The 24,838-nt window shown below is 39.5% G+C and overlaps 2 protein-coding genes and 1 long non-coding RNA gene across 6 annotated transcripts in view; all 3 read right to left on the bottom strand.

Annotated features, from left to right (window-relative positions):
- Nucleotides 1-7,974, bottom strand: part of vps9d1 (VPS9 domain containing 1) — a 41,931-nt gene extending 33,957 nt beyond the window's left edge. Inside the window, exons 1-5 of one of the 3 annotated variants that reach the window (XM_084364454.1) lie at nt 7,834-7,974; nt 5,446-5,518; nt 2,630-2,830; nt 2,289-2,454; nt 817-928 (exon numbers count right to left, since the gene is read on the bottom strand). In XM_084364454.1, the coding sequence (XP_084220580.1) occupies nt 817-928; nt 2,289-2,454; nt 2,630-2,830; nt 5,446-5,518; nt 7,834-7,926 (645 nt within the window). In that variant the 5' untranslated portion in view covers nt 7,927-7,974. The remainder of the gene's footprint in view (nt 1-816; nt 929-2,288; nt 2,455-2,629; nt 2,831-5,445; nt 5,519-7,833) is intronic. The other 2 variants (XM_084364455.1, XM_084364456.1) reach the window with 2 other exon arrangements.
- A 2,267-nt stretch (nt 7,975-10,241) lies between these two features.
- LOC311263726 lies at nt 10,242-13,398 on the bottom strand. Its single transcript, XR_014623395.1, has 3 exons — nt 13,306-13,398; nt 10,785-10,908; nt 10,242-10,561 (listed from the first exon to the last, which is right to left on the bottom strand). It is a non-coding gene; the product is annotated as an uncharacterized lncRNA (long non-coding RNA).
- Nucleotides 13,399-19,003: 5,605 nt separating this feature from the next.
- LOC311263704 (C-C motif chemokine 4-like) lies at nt 19,004-20,583 on the bottom strand. 2 transcript variants are annotated; one of them, XM_084363973.1, is made up of 4 exons: nt 20,304-20,583; nt 19,933-19,992; nt 19,529-19,652; nt 19,004-19,163 (listed from the first exon to the last, which is right to left on the bottom strand). In XM_084363973.1, exons 1-4 carry the CDS (start codon nt 20,362-20,364, stop codon nt 19,025-19,027), a joined length of 384 nt encoding a protein of 127 aa, XP_084220099.1. In that variant the 5' UTR covers nt 20,365-20,583; the 3' UTR covers nt 19,004-19,024. The 2 variants fall into 2 exon arrangements, with proteins under 2 accessions (XP_084220099.1, XP_084220100.1); XM_084363974.1 differs by lacking the exon at nt 19,933-19,992.
- Between the last annotated feature and the right edge of the window lie 4,255 nt (nt 20,584-24,838).

Here is a 24,838-nt window from a genome sequence, read left to right as displayed (position 1 = left end):
AAGCCAACTAAGCCAGCTAACGTTATAGTTGAGCCAAGGAGGAAGCAAATTAATGTTTACATCTCAAACTGTCACAAGCATTAGCCTGTTGTCTATGATTAGTTATACAGTATGTTTCCCTCTGCGTGGTGATACGAATGCTGTGTAGTTTGGTAGAAAGAAAATAGTTCCTACATGAAACTGCTCACAACACGGCCTGTGGATTATCTTGAGTAACTGTAGTTTGTACTAATTCTCATGATAATCAATCCAACAGTTGTTGATTTTAGACTAACCAAACCATCCCACCGACGATGCCATCAACAGAGAAAACCAACAGTTGCCCTCAAGCAGATGACCAAGTGGTAAAAATCGATTCATAGTTCTATGATCCCCAAGTTCAAAGTACAAGATCTAGTGCTTTACTTCAACATATGTTAAAAGGTAACAGGTAAACAGTGAATACAATCATATAACATCCAATTATATGTAACCTCTCTTACAACATCTCCAGGCTGCTAACGAGAACAAGTGGAGTTTGCTAGTTTTGAAACATAAAAATCAACTGAAAAAAACATTAAATGACTCCATACAGCTTGTCCAGCTTGATCCAAGTCTCTGGAAGCCTCGAGATCCCAAATTGATGAATGTGAAGATCCTGGCTTAAAAATAAGGTATAAGTAATGTCTTTTCAAATCAATTTGGGATCAGCTCAAGTCAACTAAATATTAGGATGATTAAGATTATTGTTATAATATTAAATCAACCTTAGCCCAAGGTCTGTCTGTCTAACACACTAAAACAAACACACATAAACACAGTCACACAGTCACATACCAAAGACGTCTTCTGGTAGGCCTGACCAGGTGTGAGCCTTGCGAGACGCGCTTCATAATTGGCTTTCAACTTCTGGTTCAGACGTGATGCTTCTTCTATGGGTGTCAGCTCCCTAGAGAGCATGCAAACGCGCGCGCGCGCACGCACACACACACACACACACACACACACACACACACACACACACACACACAAAATAAAAAATACAAAATAAAAATACAAACAAGCAATATGTCACTTAAGGTGTATGTCAAAGGTAAATGATGCAATCTGTCTTTCCAGCTATCGGCAAAACAATCATTATTATTATCATTTACAGCACAGACACTTACTTTAAAGTCTCCGGAAGCCCCGGAGATCCCAAACTGATTTGAAAAGACATAATTGACATCCTTTTTTATGCCTAAATCTTTGCTGCGAAGCAAAGTGATTGGAGTGGATGCACCAGCTCAGCAGCACGTCAAGGGTTTAAATAACGCCTTTTCAAATAATTTGTGATCTGTGGATTTCTGTAGACTTGGATTATGGAGCCATTTTATGTTTTATATTTAAAAAAACTTTCTAAAAATATTTTCCCACTATTAGTAAGAGGGCCAGCACAGTTACTCTTTTTCATTTATTTATATGTTTGTTTTAGTGTTGGAAGAACTAGTACAAACTTTTTTATTTCATATAAATGTAAAGGACTTTTATTTTGCATATGGATTGAAATTAGACTTTTCAATTAACAAGGGTGACAACTATGGTACTGTGTGTAATGTGAATATTGAATCTGTATGTGACATCACAGTGTTCACGGTGCATCCTGACACAGTTCATTTCTTTCATTACACATAGTTTACTGCCTATTCTTCAAATGTAAAGTTCAGACAGTTAGGCAGTTGTCAGTTAGGTTCAACAACGGCATAAAATGTGTCACTAATATGAACACATTTTCAACTGCACAGAGTGGGCTGTTCACAATGGATGTAGAAATCTGTGCCATTTAAACACTAATATACACTACATGCTCTCCTTTTTATAAAAAAGGATAAGTTAAAAAATGAAAATTTAGTCATTATCTTGGAAAGTTAGGTCAAGTTTCATAGTACCCAGAACATTTCTGTTATTTCTACCTTTTTTTAAGCCAAAATCTTCTTTTTAGCCGCTAAGCTAAAAGAGTCTGATGTGGGTGTGTGAGCGTCAAGGATGTAAAATAATGTCTTTTCAAGTCAATTTGGAATCTCGGGGCTTCCAGAGACTTGGATCAAGCCAGACAAGCTGTATGGAGCCATTTCATGTTTTTTTATTAATAAAGACTGGACGAATATGTTTAAACTGGTTGGTCAGTTCAAAACATTGTGTTCTGAGTAGAAACTAGAAGTGACTGGTTCCAAGAAAAGACTGTTATCCGTGCTGTGTTGTTCACTGCAGAGGATATCTGGCATTGACTGGAGCAATCATTGTCCTCCCTGATAAAAAACGGCCCTTACTTTTTGCTTGTGTCCTGTGACTGCACTGTTTGCAGCCTCTGGAAGATTTCAGGAGGAAGGAAAGGGGAGGGCTCTCCACCACCATCTGACAAAACCCTGCGGTGACCAGTCTTTGTTGGGCTGGTTGCTTGACGCCCTGCATCAACAGGAGTATCGAATGGAAGGAGTGCGATAGGGCAAACAGAAAGACTGGTATGGCGATTGGCTTACATTACAAAATCATGTGGCTATACATTGGCTAGTTGTGATTTGTGACCCCTGGGGCAGGCTCCAAGTTAATAGTGATTGAATGGTTAGTTGATAAAGAGTTACTTCTGATTGGAGGTAATGTATTTACATACCAGTGTTGGAAGCGGTGGTGGCTGGGAGGACAGCAGTCTGATGAGGTTCTGATTGGCCAGGTGAACAGGAGGAGGATGTAGAGATGGAAGCAGGGTCAGGGGGGTCGGCACTCTTCCCTATAAATGACTTGGCTCGCTCCAGACACTGTTCAGCCAGCCTCAACATGCGCTCCACCTCCACCGCATCCATCTCCCTCTCCTCTGAGGCAGGGGCAGAAAGTAAGAGAAGACAGTGAAAGTCATGAGAAGTTGTTGTTTTTTTATTTATTCATGTGTTTACTTTTGTTTTAAAGAAAATCACTTAAATGATTAATGTTATCATCACATGGCATTTGATATCTGATTTAATTGTGCGCGAACAATCAGCTACTGTATTTACATTGATTAGTTCAAGTCTGGTTATAATGATTAACTATGTTGGCAGAGGATGCTGCTTGTGTTCTGCTAGTCCCCACAAGGCAAGTCTGGAGTGGTTCCACCCTCCAATCCATTTATGCCACATGTTCAAACCTAAGAGGCTTTTCTCTTTATTAATGAACCTCTTATCAGAATCAGCTGAAATCCTCATTATGGTCCGGTAATGTCTGATATCACTACTTGCAGTTCAATTAAAGATACAACCACCTGACATACAGCATATGGAACTATTTACCTACATAACTGCCTAGACGATCATTCGACATGTGTGATTTCATTGCACATACACATACAGTTTAAGGTTAATTCCACCACTTCTACATAGTAAAGCAACATTATGTAGAAATTGTGCAATTTGGCCCCACCCAAAGTTTCTGGGTGCAACAAAACTGTTGTAAATACAAATCCCAGGTCTGTAACAACTTGTCAGACATAATGTTAGTGCTCACTATAAACAAAACTCATTACATCATAACAATATTATGTCTTGAAAACTTGTTTTTAAAAACCTGGTGCCTGCATTACCCAAAATGCAATTTGGACACTGAGTGACATCACTGGAGACAATTTATCAGATTACATGCAGCTTCCTCCTGAAGCCACAAAAAAAAACATATGCTACTTTTTTCACATAAGCAGCAGTACTCCCCACCCTCTGAAATGGTGAAACAACAACTTTCAACAATTTCAACTAAAACTAAACATGATAACTTTCATTCAGGTAATTATTTTTAAGTCATAGTGATTTCTACATTAAAAATGGAAAAAAGATATACATTTTGTTGCCCTGTCCAATCATTTCCTATCACATCTAACAATATTTAAATTGTGTGGAGTTGCAAAACAAAAAGCTGGGAGGAAATGTTTGGTTTTGGACTGAGTGCAGTAACAAAGTCAGAGAGTATCTTTGAGCAACAAGTCAAAGTCAAAAAACTGTCAGTTATATTGATGTCTTTGGTAAATACAGGTTACACACAGTAAGCTGTCTTATCGTCGGTCAATAACAACGTGAACTACTTTGGAGAAGTTACCGTAACTAGACTGAAAAGATCATTTGTTTCCCTTTTTCATTATGACAGAGCAGTTCTTATTACTGGTGTTTAGTAGAGAGCAGAGAATTCTAGATTCAGCTTTAATGTTGATAATATGCTTAGCCTCTATTGCAACTACTCTCTAGTTTTTGTAGATAAATGTGAATTTATGCAAATCAAAATCATAGAAAAGAAAATGGCAATAGGCCCCAAAAATCAATAGTTTATACAGAATAGGACCCACAGCATACCATTGCTGATGGTATCAGATGCCTACAGTGTCTGGCCTGACTGGAGAACTTGAGCTAAAACAAATAAAACAACAAACCTCAGGACTTAAAATGAGCATAATGAAGGCGAGCTGTCATGACATAGGACAGCCCAATCTAAAGCTGCCCAAGCTATATATCCAATGAAAAGGCCCATGTAAGCAATAACTTACAGCTGCGAGCTATAAAGAAACACTCACAGCAAGAAAGAAAGAAAAACATTTCTCTACCTTGTAACAGGTGTATAACATACTGATGAGGCAGGTTCAACTGTTAGATATTTGGATGGAGGCTCGAAAAAGTGACTTGTTAACTTTTTTGATTAATATGAAATGTTTCATGCAGTTATTTGACAATACTGCCATAGCACAGTATCACAGTCACAGAACACTTTGAACAAGTGAACACAGTGAAATATTTAGGGCATTCCTTATCTTGAAGTGGGCATTTCAATGCTGGCTTGAACAGGGGACCATTTTTTGGGTTAACCAAAGAAAGCTTAATATGCCCCGTACAGTCATCAATTACATCCTCAGGAGCACATTGATTGTCCAGTCACATGCTAGGTTTCAACCTAGTTTTGTTAACTGATGTACAGAAGAGGAATGCAGACAGCTCTTTAACTGTAACTTTCATTTTTTTTAAGAAGCTGACTGAAGGTAAGTGTGCTTCGACTGATCAGCTACCAATTGTTATCGGCTGATATTTGCTCTAAATAGTTAAATCAGTGGTCTCTATAAAGGCTGAACAGAACAGCCGATCAATGAACACATAAGACAGGTTCTATACGCACTGCTAAAATGCCGTAATGCAGTGCAGGATAGGGTATTAAACAGTGAACTGCAGTTTAATATGACAACACAAAAAGTTTACAATAAATGTACTTAAGTACTTCAGCTGAGTACAGTTTGGAGGTACAACTTAGACAACTTAGACTGAGACAGAATTTTTCCCAAATGTTATGTTATTATGCCACTAATAACTACACACACTAAAGGTGTAATAGATTAAATAATCATATAGTTAGATCATTTATCATAAAGCACAATACATATGTTTGTCATCAGTCATGTACAGTATGTCATTATTTATTTCTTACTTTGTGCCCCAGCTTCCTCCAAAAGTGCATTTGATATGAAGCTGATAATCCGGAGGTATTCACAGTAAGCTTCCTGCAGAAAGACCACAAGCATGTAGTATATTCTTATCATTATGGTATTCAGTAAACATAATAATAATATGAAGAAGAACAGGAAGAAGAACTACTGCTAATGAGACATGGCAATAGTAACAAGTTAGAATTAAAAATAGCGTTATCCGCTGTTGCTAAATTTGCCTAGTTTTCTAGATGTTTTCCAAACAACACCAAAAACATTCTTTTTTAATACAGTACACAGTACCAACAGAAATTTAGCTTGAAAAAAATGGTTTGTCAAAAAACTTTGTCAGTGTCAGAAAATACATTTTATAAAAGCTGACATTTACAGAGGCATAATAGTCTCTCTTTAATTTGGTTCACACACCAGAGTAGGATAACATGTTAATGTTTCAGTTTCACTGGATGTACTTCACAGGTTATTCACATTACTCTTGCACGTTGTGATGCAATTCTAAAAGTATCCATTTAGTGCTGTTATTTGTTGCTTGTTAATCGTCTCGATGCCAAATTTTCTAAATACACATACATGATTCTGTCTGGCTATTTCAACATTTATTTTCTACAGTTTACAAATTTAGAGGTCAATTCAACACCAGGCCTAATTTCGTCCCTCGTCACTATTCTCTCAGGTACCATCCATGACTTGACTTGACTTTTATTTCCAGTTCTTCCGGTTGTTTATTTTCTTTTTCTGCATTTGCAAGTCACTACTGACTGAGTGCTGACATGTATTTTAAACTAAGCTGGTGGTAGAGGTCAGTGGGGTCAGTGGTAGACTGCTGTACACTGCTTCTTGCCTGACCATAGGCAGAAATCACGGGGGGGACAGAGGGGTTTGGACCCCCTCTTTCTATGATAAAGGGAGATTTGTCCCACTCAATAACCTTTATCAGTGGAAACATAGAATTTGGAACTATATCATAATATGCAATTAAAACACTTGCTAATTAAAGATGTGGAACAATTGGTTCCCCCCCTCCATTCGCCTCACAGTGGTTTGGTCCACTGCCAATCAACCTGCCTCTCACACACCTGTCTCTGTGGAGCTTCTCTCAGTGTGGTGCTGGTGGACCATAGTATCTATTTTGCAAAATTTAACTGTAAAGAAAGGTTCTGTTTTTCTCTTGTCACAAAGTTTGAGGTTTAAGCACTAAAACACTCCTGGTTTGGGTTAGAAAAACAGTGTTTTGCTTAAAATAGCTGCCTCTTTCGGTCGCCACAGACACTGCTGTAGATGTCCTGAGGTGTCATTAAAAACACCTGGTTTTGTCACAACAAACACGGCTAGAAATTTCTTGGGTTGTCCTTTAAAATATTCAGGGGTGTCACGTTTAAAAATGTTGTGTACCCTATGATGCCCAGAAAATATAACAGCTAAAATGTAATCGTGGCAACTGGACTGAAAGATGTGTCCGATGTTATATTTTACCATAATAACTAAACCCCATGTGCAGTTATGACTGCATTTTGTTCTGCCTGTTACCTCACAGGTGAATCCAAGTCAAAATATTGGTACTTTTAACACGCTGGTACAACCCTGAAGTTACTTATCTTTTGTTATACAGTGTATTTTAATTGTAAGCTAGGTAATCAGTTTTTCCTATGTATACATTTTGGCGGCACCTTTGGTGTCCTCTCAGTAATTTCTCCTGAGTGTTTTCTGTTTATTGTCCCCCCGACAGTGAAGTGGAATGTCCGCTCTTGGCTCCAGCCCCCCATAACTTGAACAGGTTAAGTGGATACGATGCATGGAGAGTCATTGTACTGCTTCTTTTTCTGTTTCATTGGTAATTGCCATGTAGTAATTAAAAATGGTGACAGTAACAAGTCAGAATCAAAAATAAAATTAGCTATTTTTGCTAGTTTTGAGTGGTCATGCTAAAAATGCTACGTTACAAAGGTTGTCAGTGCTGTATCATAGGATACAGCACTTAGAATAACAAAAGTGATTCATTATTATAATTGTCTTGAATAAAAGAAAACTCCTTACTATTGAGGGACTTTGGAATAACAAGCTAACTACGTCTTAGTCTAAAACAAAAGTGATATTGAGTGAAAGACTAGTGGGCAGTTATTAAATGTTAAGTTAGTAGTGCACAAATTTAATGGCGATTTACAGAATACATACTGGAAGGGTTAAAAAGGCGTTCAACCCTGAATCCAGGCAGGTGTGTTTACATGAAAACAACATGCTGAAGTGACAGCTTAGCTAGCTAACCCACTAACAGCTCCCGCCCCCCTCCGTTTGTTTACTTCACTTCAGACCGTTTCCTGTCGGGCTAAAAAACTTTCCTGTTATCGTTGCAGTCAAGCTGTATAGCTTACTACCTTATGTTTGTTTCCTCCGTCCAGCTGTATTGCTACTTTGGCCATCTTCATGGCATTTTGAAGGGGCTTCGTCCCACTGTCAGCTGCAGCCATGGTTGGTCCAGCTGGATCCTCTTCCTCTTTCCCACTTCGCCAGTTCGCCTGCCTTCCTTCTTCTTTGTGTTCAATCATGGCAGGGTGTAAACAAATGTCAAAGATGTATACTGCCACCTACTGTATAGGAGTGGTAGAGGCGAAGGACTCGGTAGTTATTTAATAATCCTGTCCCTCAAAACGTTGTTAAAAATGTTAATTTCTGATTGATGTTTTTGTTCTTCTTTGTTTTATAACTGGTTCTGTCCCTTCCATAAGGGATAACACTGAGGGAAGGCTTTGTACCAACTCAGACAATTGGGTTTGTGTGTTTGAATGGATAGGGTTGTCATCTTCAAATATTTTTGAGAATCATACTGTCTGTTTATTAAAGAACTAAATGTGAACTCCCAGGAAATACTCTGGAAAGACTAGTCAGTCTAGTCGGGTACAGAAAAAGAGTAATGATTACTTTAAATACTAACTAATGAGTTAGTATTGGGTAACTATTCAGTATGATGCTTCACTTTACTTAAAGGTGCACAAAAATAGAAACTACTGTAATGACATTTACATTTAGGGGGGAGGGAGTCATGCTATGCGGGGTTGAGGTAAAGTCTGAACAAGTGAGTCTTGAGTCTTCTGTGGAAGATGGTGAGTGACTCTGCTGTCCTGACATTGTCTTGAATCGGATGCTGGCCGCAACAGGAAGCCAGTGGAGGTCACAGAGGAGGGGGGTCACATCACACAATGCATCACAGTTATTCAGGAATTACTAGTTACTGATTTATTTACTACCAAGTTGTTCCTGATTCATTCGATCCTCAGTAACTACTCACATTTTTGTGTACCTTATTATAAAGTGTTACCATAATATTAGCCCTGTCAATCATTTGGGGTAAAAATTAAGTGGTTAACGTCCTCTCTGAAGTGTGTTCTTTCATTTCCTGGAAGCATGTATTCATCAGAAGTCATACGATGTCGATATGTTGGGTTTTAGTGTGTTTCTCCATGCATCCCTATTCACATCAAAACTGAATTCTAAAGCACATACATGTCTTAAAAGCTGCGGTTGCAAACAAGTGTCTAAATGAGACTGCAGAGGCTGTCGGGGACATTAAACATTCTCACGCTGAACACGGAGACTCATCTACTCACTAGTCCGTATTTACAGCTGGACTTTAGTTACAATCTATTCTAACTCTGACTTTACAACTTGTACATTGATCAGTTTATAGAAAACATGTATAGTAATTGTGTAGTAAGACACTTGGTGGTGACGTTTAAGTCATGTGACCGTGATGTAGTCTGTTTATAGCCTCACATTAGCATTTTACTTCTAGCAAATTCATTTACGTTTTGAAAATCACAAAAGTGGTGTTCATCTGTGAAAATTATCTCGCTGAACAAAATGTGTAAGTTTCATAAACTGGTGTTTGCCACAGAGCTTGTCTTTGGCAGATATCCAAAATCCAATAAAAAAAATCCTATAGACTTTATGATGAGGGAACTAGGACAATGCTAACTTCCGGGTTAGCCTACAAAAATACTTCATCACTACAGAACTATATCAAGTTAATTGACACCCTCCAGCCAATCAGAATTGAGTATTAACCCAGACCATGGTATAATGTATTGTTGCATAATGTTAAAATAAGAAGAAGGTTTACTTTGGGGAGCAATGTATGTGAAGAAAGAAGGTTGCCAGAAAGGGTACATAATCATTAGTTAATGCGTGCCACATATTACAATGAATATTGTATGTTGGCAGTTTAGGAGGTGTGTCAATTGATATGTAGCCTAAGTAATATTTCTGATATTTTGTGCCTTTTAGTGTTTTTAATGAGTAGTTGTGTCATGTGTAGGGATAAATATTACAAAGCTAAGTCATGCTTGCAAACGTGAAGTTATAGCCATAATGTTATTATTACTAACAATTACACAATGTATTCAACAGGTATGGCAGTGTTAGACAGACCAGATCTCAAAGGAAGAGACACCCAACTGTTGGAAAATGATGAAACATTTCAGGCTTTAGCAGCAATAGGTGTGACGTACTGAAAGACTGGACTTTGGAATCCAAGGAAGATTGACTTCCTGTTGTTACTTTTGTCATTATACTATGCAGTTATCCACTCACTAGGCTCTAACTGACTAAGGCTCTGTGTGTTTTGTTATCTCTTCTAAATAATGACACTTCTGACATGAACTTCTACATATGAAAAAGATAAGAGACAATTAAAAAAAAAAACTTAAATGTCACAAATCTGTGGCTGTTCTCAGATAGATTAATTTACATGCAACACTTTGTCCCATGTGTTTAAACATTTTTATTTTTCATTTTAATTGCATGAATGCATACATTATGTAAAAGGGAACTTGAGAAATGAAGAATAAAGCTTAAAGGGAGGTTAGGGGTCTCTGCATAAAAGTAAACAATGCAAACCTGCTTTCATTATTATAAAAAGATGCTTTCAGCTATAAATTGATCTGACAGAGAGTTGTCATTGCTGGAGGTGCAGTAGCTGGAGATGTTTGATGATTCATACAGAGGACTATCAATCATCCTTGTTGAACTTGCTGTTGCTCAAAAGCTTTCTGTGCCCAGTCCAGGTTCTGGCTCACACAGATCTCCCTCCCTCTGGCAGTGCTGACCCTACACACACACACACACACACACAAGCACACAATCATAACAGAACGAGAAATGGAAAATATAATTTGGTGTCAAAGTCACAGATTGAACATTTTCTCTGTCATGTTTCTTTGAAATGTTGTATTGTATTATTGTTCCCAGACAAAAACTGGCTTAAGATGTTGTCATTGCTCCAGTGAGGATCATTCTACAGACAAAGTGTCAGAGTAAAGCAGAGACGTACACAAATCCCTTTTCATGACATCTGCTGTGAGTCTTGATGATGGAGACAATTTGTGGCTGTGGTATCTTTCCAGTGAAGAATTGAAAGCAGCACGTCGCAGGTGCTATTTCATTCACTCCATGAGCTGAAAAACGAAAAAAGAACAAAAAGGAGGATCATTTAGCACCACAGTCATTCAGTGACCTCAATGCACAACAAGTTAGCATGTGAGTTGCTGCTTGCTGGTTATGTGTTCAGTAACACAGAAGGCATACACTGAATCCTCAAAGTGGACTGAGTCATTCATGCCTGAATCAGAATCACGGAAGCAGCAGGACAACAAAGTCACAGAAACCAGGGCTGCAGCTACCATTGAGGACCCTGAGGTCACGTCCTTGGTATTTGTTCTGGGTCTTTGATATCTTAATCTTAATATCTGTCATGTCATTAAAATAAACAATTATAATAAAAGAATGGCAAATTTATAGTTAAGTAAACTTTACTTAATAGTTATTTCACTGTTAACAAGCAATGAAATGCTTTATACACTATTTAATAGCAAGTGTTTTTTGGAAAGTTGCAATTGATGGTCATAATACTTTGTAAATGGTTAATAAATAGTGTCTAGTTCATTTATAAACATTATTTGGAGGGCCGTCAGAGAGTAGCAACTGATGTTTTTAACCTTCACAACTGCTTAATAAATGTTTTATGAACCATGTCATTGTTTCTACAGTTTTACAGTGAAATTACTTAGCTAAATCTAATAAACTATAAAATATATATATAATTTTTTGTTTACTGTTACTAGGCTGCTGCCATGTGTTTTATTTATTATCAAATGAGGCTACTTTTTATTTTGTACATTCTCACAAACACAGGGAGGACTTAAGTAGGTCTGCATATATAGTTCTGTATTGCCCCTCTATTTCTATTTATTGTAGGCTAGTTCTTTTGTTTCATAACTGCACCAAAACATGGCATTATTGAAATGGAAATGCAATGTTCAAGTACCTTTTACTGTAAGCTTAAGTAGCCCACTGCAGAGTTGCCACATCATGTGAAAATATGAATGAATGCTCATTTAATTATTATTATAATAATTATAATAGTATTATTATTACTATTAATAATCTTGAAAGGCTAAGTTAGACTTTCTAGGCTGTGTTACCTTTAATTATCAGACACAAATATGTTTTGCGGCTCCAGACAGATTTTTTGACGAGGGACGGGGCAAAAATGGCTCTTTTGATAGTATAAATTGCTGACCCCTGGCCGAGTCCTACTTTTGTACTGAAATGAGCAGTAAGTTACAGACAATTCAACAGGCAGTTCAGGCTAAGAATGATGGCAGCTGATTTGGTCACTTAATCAAGCATTATAAAAGTAAAACTATGGCTCATTAGACATTGTCACTCATCTTTAGTGTGTGACCGTATTGATTTCCATTGTCACATTGTATAGACTTTTAGTGATGAATATTGGCACTGTAGAAATTCTGTTAAAAACTATAGAAATTACAAAAATGTATTTGTAATTTTTTTATTCAATATAAATGATGAGACCATTCATTTAATTACTACTGGAATAAACTAAATATAACTCAAAGTATCCTTTACCCATTGTCACTTCAGGGCTATTAACTATGTTACTAAGCTCCACTGTTTTACCCACTAGATCAATATTAATGCTACTGTTTTAATTAACTGCAAGCTTTTTTTTATCAGGTGAACTAATTGAGTTTAAGATCTCTTTTGCAAGAGAAGAAAATGAATGTAAACTTAAATGCATGTGAATCATATTGGTTCTCTTGGTTGAGTTATTCAAAAACATCCTTTATTATATTTGCATCACATTTCAGCCTTTTGTCATATTGTGTATAGGGCTGTAATAATGTACCACCGAGGACACAAAAAGGGCTGATTTTTCTAGTAAATTTGACTCGTAGCCATATAAGTGTGTGTATATATAGATAATTCAGTATGTCTGAATATTAATTGTAAATTCTATTAATGTAATTGAATAGTTAGCTGCGTATAGAAAATTTGAAAAATCCCCCCAAATTTTTTTAAAAAAAAGTGTGGATTGGTTTTGCACTGAGAAAACTGGCTATTGCCCTCATTAGATATCTAGGCTTTGCAGAAATAACTTTCAGTAAAGTAAGCAGTTCAAACAGAACATTACAGAAATGCTTAATTCTCAGAATCAAAGGTCCCAATAGTTTATTAATCAGACATACCAAAGCAGGGGTGCCCTAGAGGGCCAAACCTGAAGCTACATGGTCGACCACGGCCAAACGTCTTTTTGTATTGTATTATATTGTTAAGATGACAAGTACCAAGATATGTTTCTTACAATCAGATATCTTCTGAAGCGTACCATTCTCCCATGATCCATTGAAACCTTTGCATGAAGCATGCATGAGCTTGTGGTATAATTAAATTACTAAATTAAATAATAATTATAAAAAACACTTTAAGTCTAAACAAGATAACAGACCCCCAAATGGCAATTATCTCCAAACTCCAGAAACTAGACTTACGCATGGCAGTGCAGTAAACAGTGAGCAGCAGCAGGATTCCCAGTGTAAAGCGCTTCATGCTGTCTTCACTGCAGTCTTATTGATGTCCTCCTGTCGTTGCTGTCTGAAGTTATCTGATGCGATCACTGTGTGTCTTGGTTACATATTCTCATGTTCGTATAGATAATTTGGGGAGACAGGAAGTTTGAGGGACACCTCAGCATTAGATGTTAAATCATGCACCAGCCAGCATTTCAGAAGCTGCTCTGTGCTGTAACTTTTTTTATCTGTTACCACAGAACCAGATATCAACAGGGATATCCATATATGTGATTGAGCTAAGAACTAACTTTAACTTAGGAGTTACTTATGAGTTAATTCTGACTAAAATCTATTTAAAAAGACAATTCTAAAGGTATGACTGTGCCTAAAACAAAGTGCAACAAAGTCAAACAGTGTACCCACGCACCTTTTGTAATGTAAGGAGGGCCCTGGTTGGACATTTAGTTGTGATGGTTAAATTAGGGTTAGGGAATGCAATTGAGATCTCTACAAGTATAGAATGACAGACGTGTGTGTGTCAATGAACCGCTAAATGTTGCTTACTGGGTAAAATGTTTTACCTTATTCTGTGATCATGGTCGAAATTAATGTAATATAATCATGAAATCTGATCGTAATTGTCAAATTTAACGACAAATTTACAGAAAATTTAACTGTGAAGATATTCACAGGTTCTGGCAGGTGTTGTTGCTGTCTATACGCCGCTACTGACACATGAAGATAAAGTTGCACAATGCACCACAGGCCAGCAGTGTCTATTGATGCTATCAGGACATACAGAGGTGTTGTTGTTGTAGACCTTTAAGTGTGGTCACACAGAGGCAGATGGAATAGATTATTCGAGATCAACAGTATTTCACAGATGAACTGTTCTATAATAAGTTTTCAAGTGACATTGACTCTCACTGATGTTATCACAACAAGAAAACAGCTTATGGTGAAATTTTGTGCAGGGCAGCGCTGAGAGAATGGCAAAGTTTTTTTTGATTGTTTTTTAAAAGAAGTATGTATTACAGTACACGTACAGTACAATAATGGAAATTGTGCATATTATACATTCGAACATTTCCGTTGAAAATGTAAAAAAAAAAAAAAAGACATAGTGGTGCTTAAAGGTTTGTGAACCCTTTAGAATTGTCTATATCACACAAGTCTTAAAAGTAGAAAAAGAGAACCCAATTAAACAAATGAGACACAAATATTATACTTGCCCATTTATGTATTGAGGAAAATGATCCAATATTACATATTTGTGAGTGGCAAAAGTATGTGAACCTCTAGGATTGGCAGTTAATTTGAAGGTGAAATTAGAGTAAGGTGTTTTCAATCAATGGGATGACAATCAGACAATCAGTGGGCGCCCTGTTTTATTTAAAGAACAGGGATCTATCAAAGTCTGATCCTCACAACACAAGTGTATCATGGCACGAACAAAGGAGATTTCCGAGGACCTCAGAAAAAGAGTTGTTGATGCTCATCAGGCCAGAAAAGGTTACAAAACCATCTCTAAAGAGTTTGGACTCCACCAATCCAGTCGGACAGATTGTGTACAAATGGAGGAAATTCAAGACCATTGTTACCCTCCCCAGGAGTGATCGACCAACAAAGTCACTCCAAGAGCAAGATGTATAATTGTCGGCGAGGTCACAAAGGACCCCAGGGTAACTTCTAAGCAACTAAAGGTCTCTCTCACTTTGGCTAATATTAATGTTCATATTAATGTTCATGAACAACAATGGTGTGCATGGCAGGGTTGCAAGGAGAAAGCCACTGCTCTCCAAAAAGAACATTGTTGCCCATCTACAGTTTGCTAAAGATCACGTGGACAAGCCAGAAAGTGTAGTGGCAAATGAGAAACTGGGTCATGATCATGCATGTGAATAGATTTTGGAATATCCCTTGCAGTCCCAACTGTGCTCTAATTAAGCTTGGGGCTAATAAAAGACCAATGTTTGATGCACCATTTTATAATGACAATGTTGAAATAAAAGAGGTGCTGCCACATTTCACCCAAGGCCACAGAAAGGAAGGGGCCTGAGTAAGACATTTGTAGGTTCTTGAGAGCACATCCAAGATTGAGAATAATAAATGATAAGCTCAGGATGATCATAAAGGTAAAAGGGTGGTCCAGAGGGGCGTGGGCCCCCTGGAGCACGGGTATAAAAGGGGGAGAATCGGCAAGAGATCTCAGTTGCCCCAGGGTATCTCATGGACGTATATTTTCTGCTTTTGGGAATAAACACCTTTTGGACTGAGGACCTGCTGCCTCACCTCTGATTTTTTGGACTTCAACCTTGAGCGGATTTTCAGAGTCAGATAGTGCGTTAAAGGATAACTACCGTTTTTTACAACCTGGACCTTATTTCTAGCAAAATATATGATCATTTACTCACCCAGATAACTTCGGTGTCATTTGAAGTTGTTCGGACGAAATTAGATCCGGTGTAGCGCCGATATATCCATATAATGCGAGTGACGGGGCACCGAAACACAGCCTCTATATAACGTATTATCTGCCACAAAACTAGTTCATTTCACTGATATTTTGTCATGATATGCTAGTGCTATTCCCCTCTGAGTCCGGGCTCGTCTGTTATCAACATCCGGGGTCAAACTAGCAGTAGCAGCTACAGGTAAACAAGCTGTCGCGGGTGCGCGCGCAGCTCAGAGACGACATCTTCCAGGTCAGAGGTAGTAGGTCAACCTACAGACCCCGGATGTTGACAATAGATGAGCCCGGACTTAGAGGGGAATAGCACTAGCGTATCGTAACAAAATATTGGTGAAATGAACTAGTTTCGTGGCAGATAATGCTCATAAAGGCTGCGCTTCGGTGCCCCGTCACTCTCATTATATGGATATATCGGCGCTCCACTGGATCTAATTTCGTCCGAACGACGCCAAATGAGACCAAAGTTATCTGGGTGAGTAAATGATCATATATTTTGCTAGAAATAAGGTCCAGGTTGTAAAAAACGGTAGTTATCCTTTAATTAGAAAGATAAGAAAAGTAGTCTCCCACTACAAATGCTATTGGAAAAATGTTTTGTGGATGGATGAGACCAATATAGAACTTTTTCGTTTAAATGAGAAGCGTTATGATTGGAGAAAGGAAAACACTGCTTTCCAACATAAGAACCTTATCCCATCTGTGAAACATGGTGGTGGTAGTATCATGGTTTGGGCCTGTTTTGCTGCATCTGGGCCAGGACGGCTTGCCATTATTGATGGAACAATGAATTCTGAATTATACCAGCAAAGGAAAATGTCAGGACATCTGTCCGTGCACTGAATCTCAAGAGAATGTGGGTCATGCAGCAAGACAACGACCCTAAGCACACAAGTCGTTCTACCAAAGAATGGTTAAAGAAGAATAAAGTTAATGTTTTGGAATGGCCAAGTCAAAGTCCTGACCTTCCAATCCAATCAAAATGTTGTGGAAGGACCTGAAGTGAGCAGTTCATGTGAGGAAACCCACCAACATCCCAGAGTTGAAGCTTTTCTGTACAGAGGAATGGGCTAAAATTCCTCCAAGCCGATGTACATGACTAATCAACAGTTACCGGAAACGTTTAGTTGCAGTTATTGCTGCACAAGGGGGTCATACCAGATACTGAAAGCAAAGGGTCACAAATTTGTAAGTCTGATGAAGCAGAAATTAACATCAGTGATTACCATGCAACACTTCTGCAGTGTAACTTATGTACCAACCTCACACAGTTCAACCTTTATTTCATGCACAGCTCAAACTGTTGAAGTTAGACAAATACAAATGTTCCATTCATCTTTTTTTGCATCACACTGTCAGAACTGAAAGCCATAATTTTTGTAAAATGTTGTGCATTTTAGTTATTTGCATGAGTGATGAGTAAATGCAAGAGATGTGAGCTGTGATTCATAGGTCTGTAATCGGGCTAATATAATATGGTTTGACCTATTACAAATGAGAAGCTGTTGCCATTGAATGTGAGAGGACATTGTCATTATGAATCTGATTTTAACTGTATCCAACGCAATGTCCAGATTATTGCTATTGTAATGGCTCAGTGAAACAAGGAAATGACTCAACTCAAACAGGTAGGGTGAAAGCAAACTATCAGGTCATTATCAGAACAAAGTTCAGCAACAGACAAGCAGAGCAAGCAACTGGAGCAGGTGTGCATGTTCATGTGGATATCAGGTCATATGGGCAATACTGGACAGGGAGGGATTGCAGGGTTCTGATATGGCCAGAGAGGCGGGTGGAAAAATAACAGAGGTAGGAGGGTGCAGAGATTATGAACAACTAAAGTTACGTCATCTATCTTCTTTACATTTGCTTCTAACATTAGCGTTGACAAGCTAAAGGATGACTGTTCAAGGTTCAAGATTGATTTATTGTCATTTTACAAACCATGTTGCAAAAAACGTTTAGTTGAAGTTCCTTTATGCTACACAGGAGAATCATACAAAACAAAACAAAACATTTTCATGTAGTGGAGTGGAGTGTGGAAGGATGAACTGAGGAGTCTCACAGCCTTAGGTAAGAAGCTGCTCTGGTGTCTGGTGGTATGGCATCACATTGTCACCACAGAGAACCTGTCATGGGCATAAAAAGAAAAGCCCAGAAACAGCTTTATTTCTTAAGGAAATTTAAGATGGCCAAATTCCTGCATCAAGTCCTTGTCAACTTTTACAGAGGAGCAATAAAAGCATCCTCACTAGTAAGATCCCAAACTGCCTTGGTTCGTCATGGACCAGAACAGGACGACTCTACAGCTGGTGATTAAACTACCCAGAACATCAACATGATTGGTACCCATCTACTAAGCATCAGTGATATTGGTGAAGTGAGGTGTTGATTTCTCTAAATAATGAACTTGGACTCAAACAAGGTGTAACATGAAAGGTGCTGTTTCAAATGGCACAAAGACAAAGTCAGGTGAAGGAAGGCAGTAACTAAAAAGCTGCTAAAGAGCTTCATTTTTCTGTAGAGCCAGTGAAGACGAAACATCTAAAAAGGCAATCAATATTGGATGGGTCAAATCTGTCAGATTGGGGTCAACATCATTTAAATATCAGCATCAGATCAGTGTGAAAGGGATTTATAAAATAGGATATATTCATATATTCAAGGTTCAAGATTAAGTCTCACAACCTAATGAAAGAAGCTGCTCTGGAGTGTGGTAGTACAGCAGCAAAGTGAGTGTACAGTATCTTTTGCCAGATGGCAGCAGGGTAATTGTTTTTCTCTAGTTAAAGCTATTACAAGGAACTTTCATTTATTGTTGATTCTTTCAGCTACTTTGGACAAAAAATGACGATGGTAAAACAAAATAAACTTTGTTCGCTGTAAAAAAATAGTTTCATTTAATGACTAATTCTGCCTGCATAAGTCTGAACAGTAAACAGTCATAAAAAATAGTATATTAAGTAAGTAAACAGAAATAGCCAATCTTATCCCTGATGGTCTTGTTTACTTATGTAGGACAAATAGAGGCAACAGTGCTAGTGTTTCATTAGCAGTTTAAAAAGGTCCTTGTGATGCGTTTTACGTCAACCATTGGCTGTTGACTGATAAAGCAAATTAGACACGCAAAATGTATTGTTTCACTGTCATAAATACACACTTTACTCAGAAAATACACACAACCATTTTGTTAAATAATGCTTTTTATTCAAATATAAGTCAGAGGTCTCACACTAGGCCTTCAAAACCAGGCATTGTTTTATTCAGTAGACCGCTTCCCTCAGTGCTGTGGAGCTGACTGTAGACATCCAGAGCCCACTGGAAAGTCTGACTGTAGCAGATCTGTCCTCCTCTGATAGTCTGCACTCTGCAAAAAAAACAAAAAAAAACAAAACACAACACTTATGATGAAATCCATTCAGTTAATGTTAATTCATGGGCTGATGGCAGAAATCTCCACCCCACTGAAACGGACTGTGATGGGTGAACTTCATAATCCAAAGTAGCTCTACATAAATAGGCTAAAATACCAGTGCAGACCAAACTGATACTTTAATCACAACACTTCCAAACGATGATGGTCAGTAATTCAGTAGGACCAAGTAAAATTCATTGTGATCATGTTTTAAAAAAAAAAGGTATTGTAACAAATTATTATGGATAGTGTGGTCGTCCATCATTTCATCACCCATCATAAGATAAATGTAGCAAGAGAAGGAAGCACAAACTTACATGAATGCACTCTTTGGACAGGAGCTGTGGGTCTTGGTTATGTCAGACACACGCTTTAATGGTAACCTGCGTGCATAGACGTTGAAGCAGCAGTTTCCAGGTGCTGTGAACTGCAGAGCTTTAGCTGTAAGGAAAGTAAACATAAATATTACGATTTGTATGGAGTCTGGACCCAAATGCACGACTCAAACAACAGGTTAAACAGAAAACAACAAGTCTTTAATGTTCAAATGTGCAAAACAAGTGCAAGGGGGAAGGGGTGGTGCGTAGTCCCAGGATCCAACTGTGGCTTGTGAAGTCTCCTGTGAGGGTGAAAGTGAGTGTGTCTAGATGTGGAGTCTGCCACAAGGTAATGGTGGCACTGCGGCACGGCGCAGTGGGGTCCATCTCTCAAGCGTACTCACACTGAGGGGTAACACAGGAGAGCAGAAGCAAACAGGTGAACACGAGGCAAGCACAGCAATCTAGGGCGAGGTGGGAGAAACACAGCGGTATTAGCTACACAAGCTAACAACAGGACACAAAGGCAAAAACACAGAGGAGCCAGGAGGCAAACAACCACATAGACTGATGAAACGATCTGGCGATGAGCAGGAGGGAATCCAGAGGCTTTATAGAAGGGTTGATTACAGAAGTGGATACACCTGGCGCTGCCTGTGGAAGGAGACCACGCACACATCCATACACACAGAACAGACAGGGGGAGAGACACAGGAGGAATAATACAGACAGGGAATGACAATACACACATAAAGGGAGAAGGGAGATCACTCACGCATGGCGTCACAGCAGCAGGTGACGAGCAGCAGCAGCCCCAGACTGAAGCAGAGAGTCATGATGCTGTCAGTGAAATTATGTTGATAATGATGATGTTCTTCTTCTGTCTCTGCTGTGAACGACTCTTAGAACTGCGCTTCATATAAATCCTGTCCATCAAGGTGCTGGTTTCCCTCCGGAAAAATTTTACAGTGAGACATTAAAGTAGGATTTCCCCCCACCTCCTCAGCTTTCCACAAAGTCAGACAGACAGAAGTTTGATTGTAGAGATATCGAGAGACAGAAAGCAGAAGCCAGTGTTTATCTTGTCTACATCTGTGTTTTTTTTCTACTCGTGGAAAGGTCATCACGCACACCACGTTCTTCACACACTTTGATAAGTTTAAAACAATGCAAAAAAGAAAAGAAAAAACAATAAATAAAAAAAAAAACAGTTGATTTTTTTATTTGTTTTAAACCAAAATTCTTACATATTGCACTTTTAAAGTAAAAGTTTGACATTTTGGGATATATAATTACTTGCTTTCTGGCCAATAATTGGATGAGAAGATTGTTACCAGTCTTTGATTTGTTTGATAAATATATGGCTACTGCCAGCAGGCAGTTAGCTTAGCATCACACAAAGGCTGCAAATGGGGTTACACCCAGCCACCCATGAACTCACTATTTAACATGATTTGTCTAATGTGTTAAAACTGACAAATACCTAAGTGTAAAAAAAAAGATTTGGTGCTGGTTCAGAGGCAGTGCCTACTCTGGAACCAGTTCTTTGTGTTTTGTCAGCCAAAGAACCGGCTGCCAGGAAAACTGGTTCCAGAGTGGCACCAACACGTTGCTGGTCTAGAACAAAGAACCACTTATGTCAGGGGCTGGGGGCAAGGCTATTGTAGGAGGGACCAACTAAAACGGCTTTTGACCACTATTTTGAAAAAACAACAGCTTGTGTAGCACATTCTGACTTCTCCATGGGAGAATAAACAAAAGATTGTGACTATTACTAACCGTGGTCTGAGGATCAGTCATGTTTTGATGCATATCTTAGCATGCAAAGTCAGGAGCAACACTTGTAAAGAGTCGATGTAGACGGCCATAGTTGTTCCCGGCAATGCTGGGAAACTGGAGACGTATACAGTGACCTAATGGTGCCCATGGAAAAGCAAACCTGTTCTTAAGATGAACCAACTTCAAACCAGCACTAGCACTAGCCCTGAACCAGAACTTTGTTCATTTTAGTCGAAAAGGGCAGTGTCAGCCCTGACCACTTTGGTGCCCTAGGCAAGATTTTGGCTGGCGCCCCCCCTTGCATTGCAGTCAATTTTACAATTAATTTTCATACACTTACACAGAAACTACATGTATGTATTCTATTCGATTTTATTTCCTTTAAGTCAAAAATATCACACCAAATACAAAACTTAAGAAACATATTACAGAATATTCTATTTACATACAAAATAAACAGTCTGTATTCTTTGGGAGGAAACCTTTTGCAGCAGAAGCAGTGCAAGCTATCATTCTTTTTTGAGTACATCAGCCAGCTTCTTTTGATTTCTTCCCCACTGACTAAGACTCTGGTAAAAAAGTCATGTGGACCCTTTCTCCCATCTTTGTTTTTGGGAAATGTGTAACTGTTTTTTTATTTGAAATGGTCCTCTGTGAACTAACTCCTTTCTTACTTTGTCAGTTAGAAGAGAGTCAAGACCCAGCCAGCAGGGTCTATTGGTGCAACCTTTAGTCCTGATGCTGTGTCACTCTGGTGTGCTGAGGTAGAGGACAGGAGCACCTGATGCTGTGTCACTGGGGTGGTGGTGAAATATTTTAAAAGTGCATCTGAAGAGAGAAGAGAAGTGTATGTGACCACTGGATGTTACATTTTAATAAAAAACAGATTTTTGTTGTGTGCTATACATAAGCATAATATAGACTGATAATGAAAATATGAGATTCATTCAATTTTATCGTAATTGCAATGCAATTCAGTCTAACCAGAGTGCAAAAAGTGCACTATGTATGTGTATATATATTAGGGTGCATCAAATTTGAATGGGAAATTTTAATTTCAAAATATCAATTTGGCTGGCATTGCATTTTGTTCCAATTAACATAAAAATGACTTTTGCAAAGTTTTGAGGAAATCCATTGAGATTTAGGGGTGCCACCTAACACACAAACTTTTGTGAAATTTCGAAAAATGTGCAATTTTTAGTCTAATTGACAAAAGGTTGACCTGGAAATGTTGAGTACAGTGAACTTTTATACAGTAACATGTTCTATAGGGTTATCAAAGTAAAATTAGTTTGTTTGCCCTTTGGGCAACTTGGGCATTTCTCAGAATTCACGATCAAGACTCTCCATTCATTTGTCCTATAGACAAAATGAATGGAGGTCAATGGGACATGTTCACGTGGCCTTTCCCTGAGTTTTGTGCAGCAGTGATAGATGTCGGACACACATATAAAGTTTAATTGAATTTATTGTTAAACACAAGGGCAATTCTAACACACTTAAAAGAACAAACCATCTCTAGTGGCTAACTCACTGGCAACTCACAGAGCTTAATGATAAGAGCTGACATTAACGAAACTTCAAACTTAATTGCTCAGCCTGTGCCAGAATCCGCTCCACTGAGCAACATCAACGGGGAGAGAGAGAGAGGAAATGGAACCTGAACTCTGAACCTAGCCAGTGCGTCTCCCCCCAGATATGTCTCCCCACCTGCCACCCAAGAGTAACCCTCTTATTCAGGGATTAGCTTGCGTTTGCAGCAACGAAGGTTTGGCTGTTGGCTGCGGTCATGTTCAACTGCCTGCAGCACATTCTGCAGGTGCTGCTCCTTCCTGGCCACTGCGACAAAGTCGGATGTGAGCTTGACGCCACGCTCGGCACAGTCATTGACCACGTTCATTGCATGTACATTGACCTCACTTTTTTTGAACGCAGCATTGGTAGCCCATTCCTCCACATCGAGAGACATAAATGCTGGATCAATGTGCAGCTGGTGCATCCCAAACCAGCAATCTGTATTGGCGAGGTCAGCCAAGCTGGTGGTTGGCAAGAGAGTGGGGAACTTTGGCTTGCCAAAGCCAGTGCCGAAGCGCTGCTGGGGGACGTGCATGGGCAGATCAGCTGGCTTGTGCTCCAAGATCGCACTGGCAAGTGCACGCTTGTCATCAATGGGCACCTTGCTGCTGAAGAGAGCCAGGGGTAGCATCTCACCTGTCAGGTACCAGCGATGCCTCTCTAGTGCCTTGATCGCTGATGCTGCAATGCCCTCATCTACAGCCTTGTATGCCTGCAGGTGGTGGTAGAGTGTGAGGTCATTCCAGGCAGCATCTACAGCTTTCTCGCAGGTCAGCCACCACTTTGCATAGATGTGTGTGATGAAGTTGGAAAATGCTCGAATCTTCAGCACCTGCTGCCGTGTGGTGATTGTGCCCTGGGGAAGCAATGCGATGTGCTGCTCCATCAAGGCCAGCTTGAGAGTGTAGAGCAGCTTGGCCATCCATCGTGCCTTGTGGAGCGCTCCCGGTCGTTGGAAGGTCACTGCAGTCTGCTCTTCACCATCTGCATCCAGAAACACAAGACATAGCTGCACAAACTCACGGTAGTCACCTCGCTTGTAGTCAATCACTTCTTTTGCGCACGTGACAAGTTCAGCACGTAACTTGCCCAGGAATGGTTGCTCGGTGTTGCCAGGAATGTAGCGGGACCATTGGCTGCTGGATTCTTGTGGTAACAGGTTCCAGTTCTCTCTCAGACGCGTGAACAAGGTAACCTCTGGCGAGCGTGATGACTCCACCTTCAGGTCTGTGAAAACCTGGTTCAGGAGGACCTCACCAATGTGGTGCCGGCACCCAGACCAAAGCAGTGGTCGCCCCAGTGAGAGCTGTATGGCAATGCAGGCTGCTGTGAGATGGCCAGTGTTTGACGCAGTGGTGTCAAATGCCATGTTGACAACCTGGTCAGCGCAGCACCAGTCCTGCAGCAACTTGCATGTCAACCGGGCAATGATCGCTCCACATGCCTCATTGGTCTGCTTCTCATATGCCGGGACACCAAGCAGTTTCAGCCGTTCTGCATCTCCGACCACCACTGTAAGACGCTCCTCCAACTGGCGCACATTGCTGAGCATCGGTGTTAACTTGCTGTCCCAGTGTAGCGTGCACAATGGAGGTGGTGTCCACTGCTTGTGCTGTTCCTCGCTGATTGTCTCCAGCACTTGGCGTCTTGCTCGGTCAGCTGTTGCGTAGGATGCAGAGAGATGTGTACAATCACCGCCTGACTCTGCGATCAGGCCTCGCGTGAAGGCAGCCTGTTGCATTGGTGACATCTTCAACCTTGTAGCCAGTGACACGACACTTTGTCGGCTAAGGATGTCATGTGGAATGAAGACGTTTGTTCCAGTCTTCTTACGCTTGACACTTGTTCCAGTCTTCTTACACTTGAGGGATGGTTCGTCCTCAGATGGTGGACAGACTGTGTTAGTATCCTCCTCTGGCTCCTCATCACTTTCCAACACCAAGCTGGACATTG

The sequence above is a fragment of the Pagrus pagrus genome (assembly GCF_965226575.1).
Source record: "Pagrus pagrus genome assembly, chromosome: 10".
Lineage (NCBI taxonomy): Eukaryota > Metazoa > Chordata > Actinopteri > Spariformes > Sparidae > Pagrus > Pagrus pagrus.
The sequence above is the reverse complement of the archived record's forward strand: the minus strand, read 5'-3'. Positions and strand labels throughout refer to the sequence as shown.

What these genes read in the sequence shown, in the direction of transcription:
- LOC311263704 (XM_084363973.1), bottom strand. Translation starts at nt 20,364, where the DNA reads ATGACTCTCTGCTTCAGTCTGGGGCTGCTGCTGCTCGTCACCTGCTGC. An exon ending in CTGCTGCTGTGACGCCATGC is followed by an intron (nt 19,993 to 20,303) that starts GTGAGTGATCTC and finishes ACCTCGCCCTAG; the next exon opens with ATTGCTGTGCTTGCCTCGTG. An exon ending in TGTCCAAAGAGTGCATTCAT is followed by an intron (nt 19,164 to 19,528) that starts GTAAGTTTGTGC and finishes TTTTTTTTGCAG; the next exon opens with AGTGCAGACTATCAGAGGAG.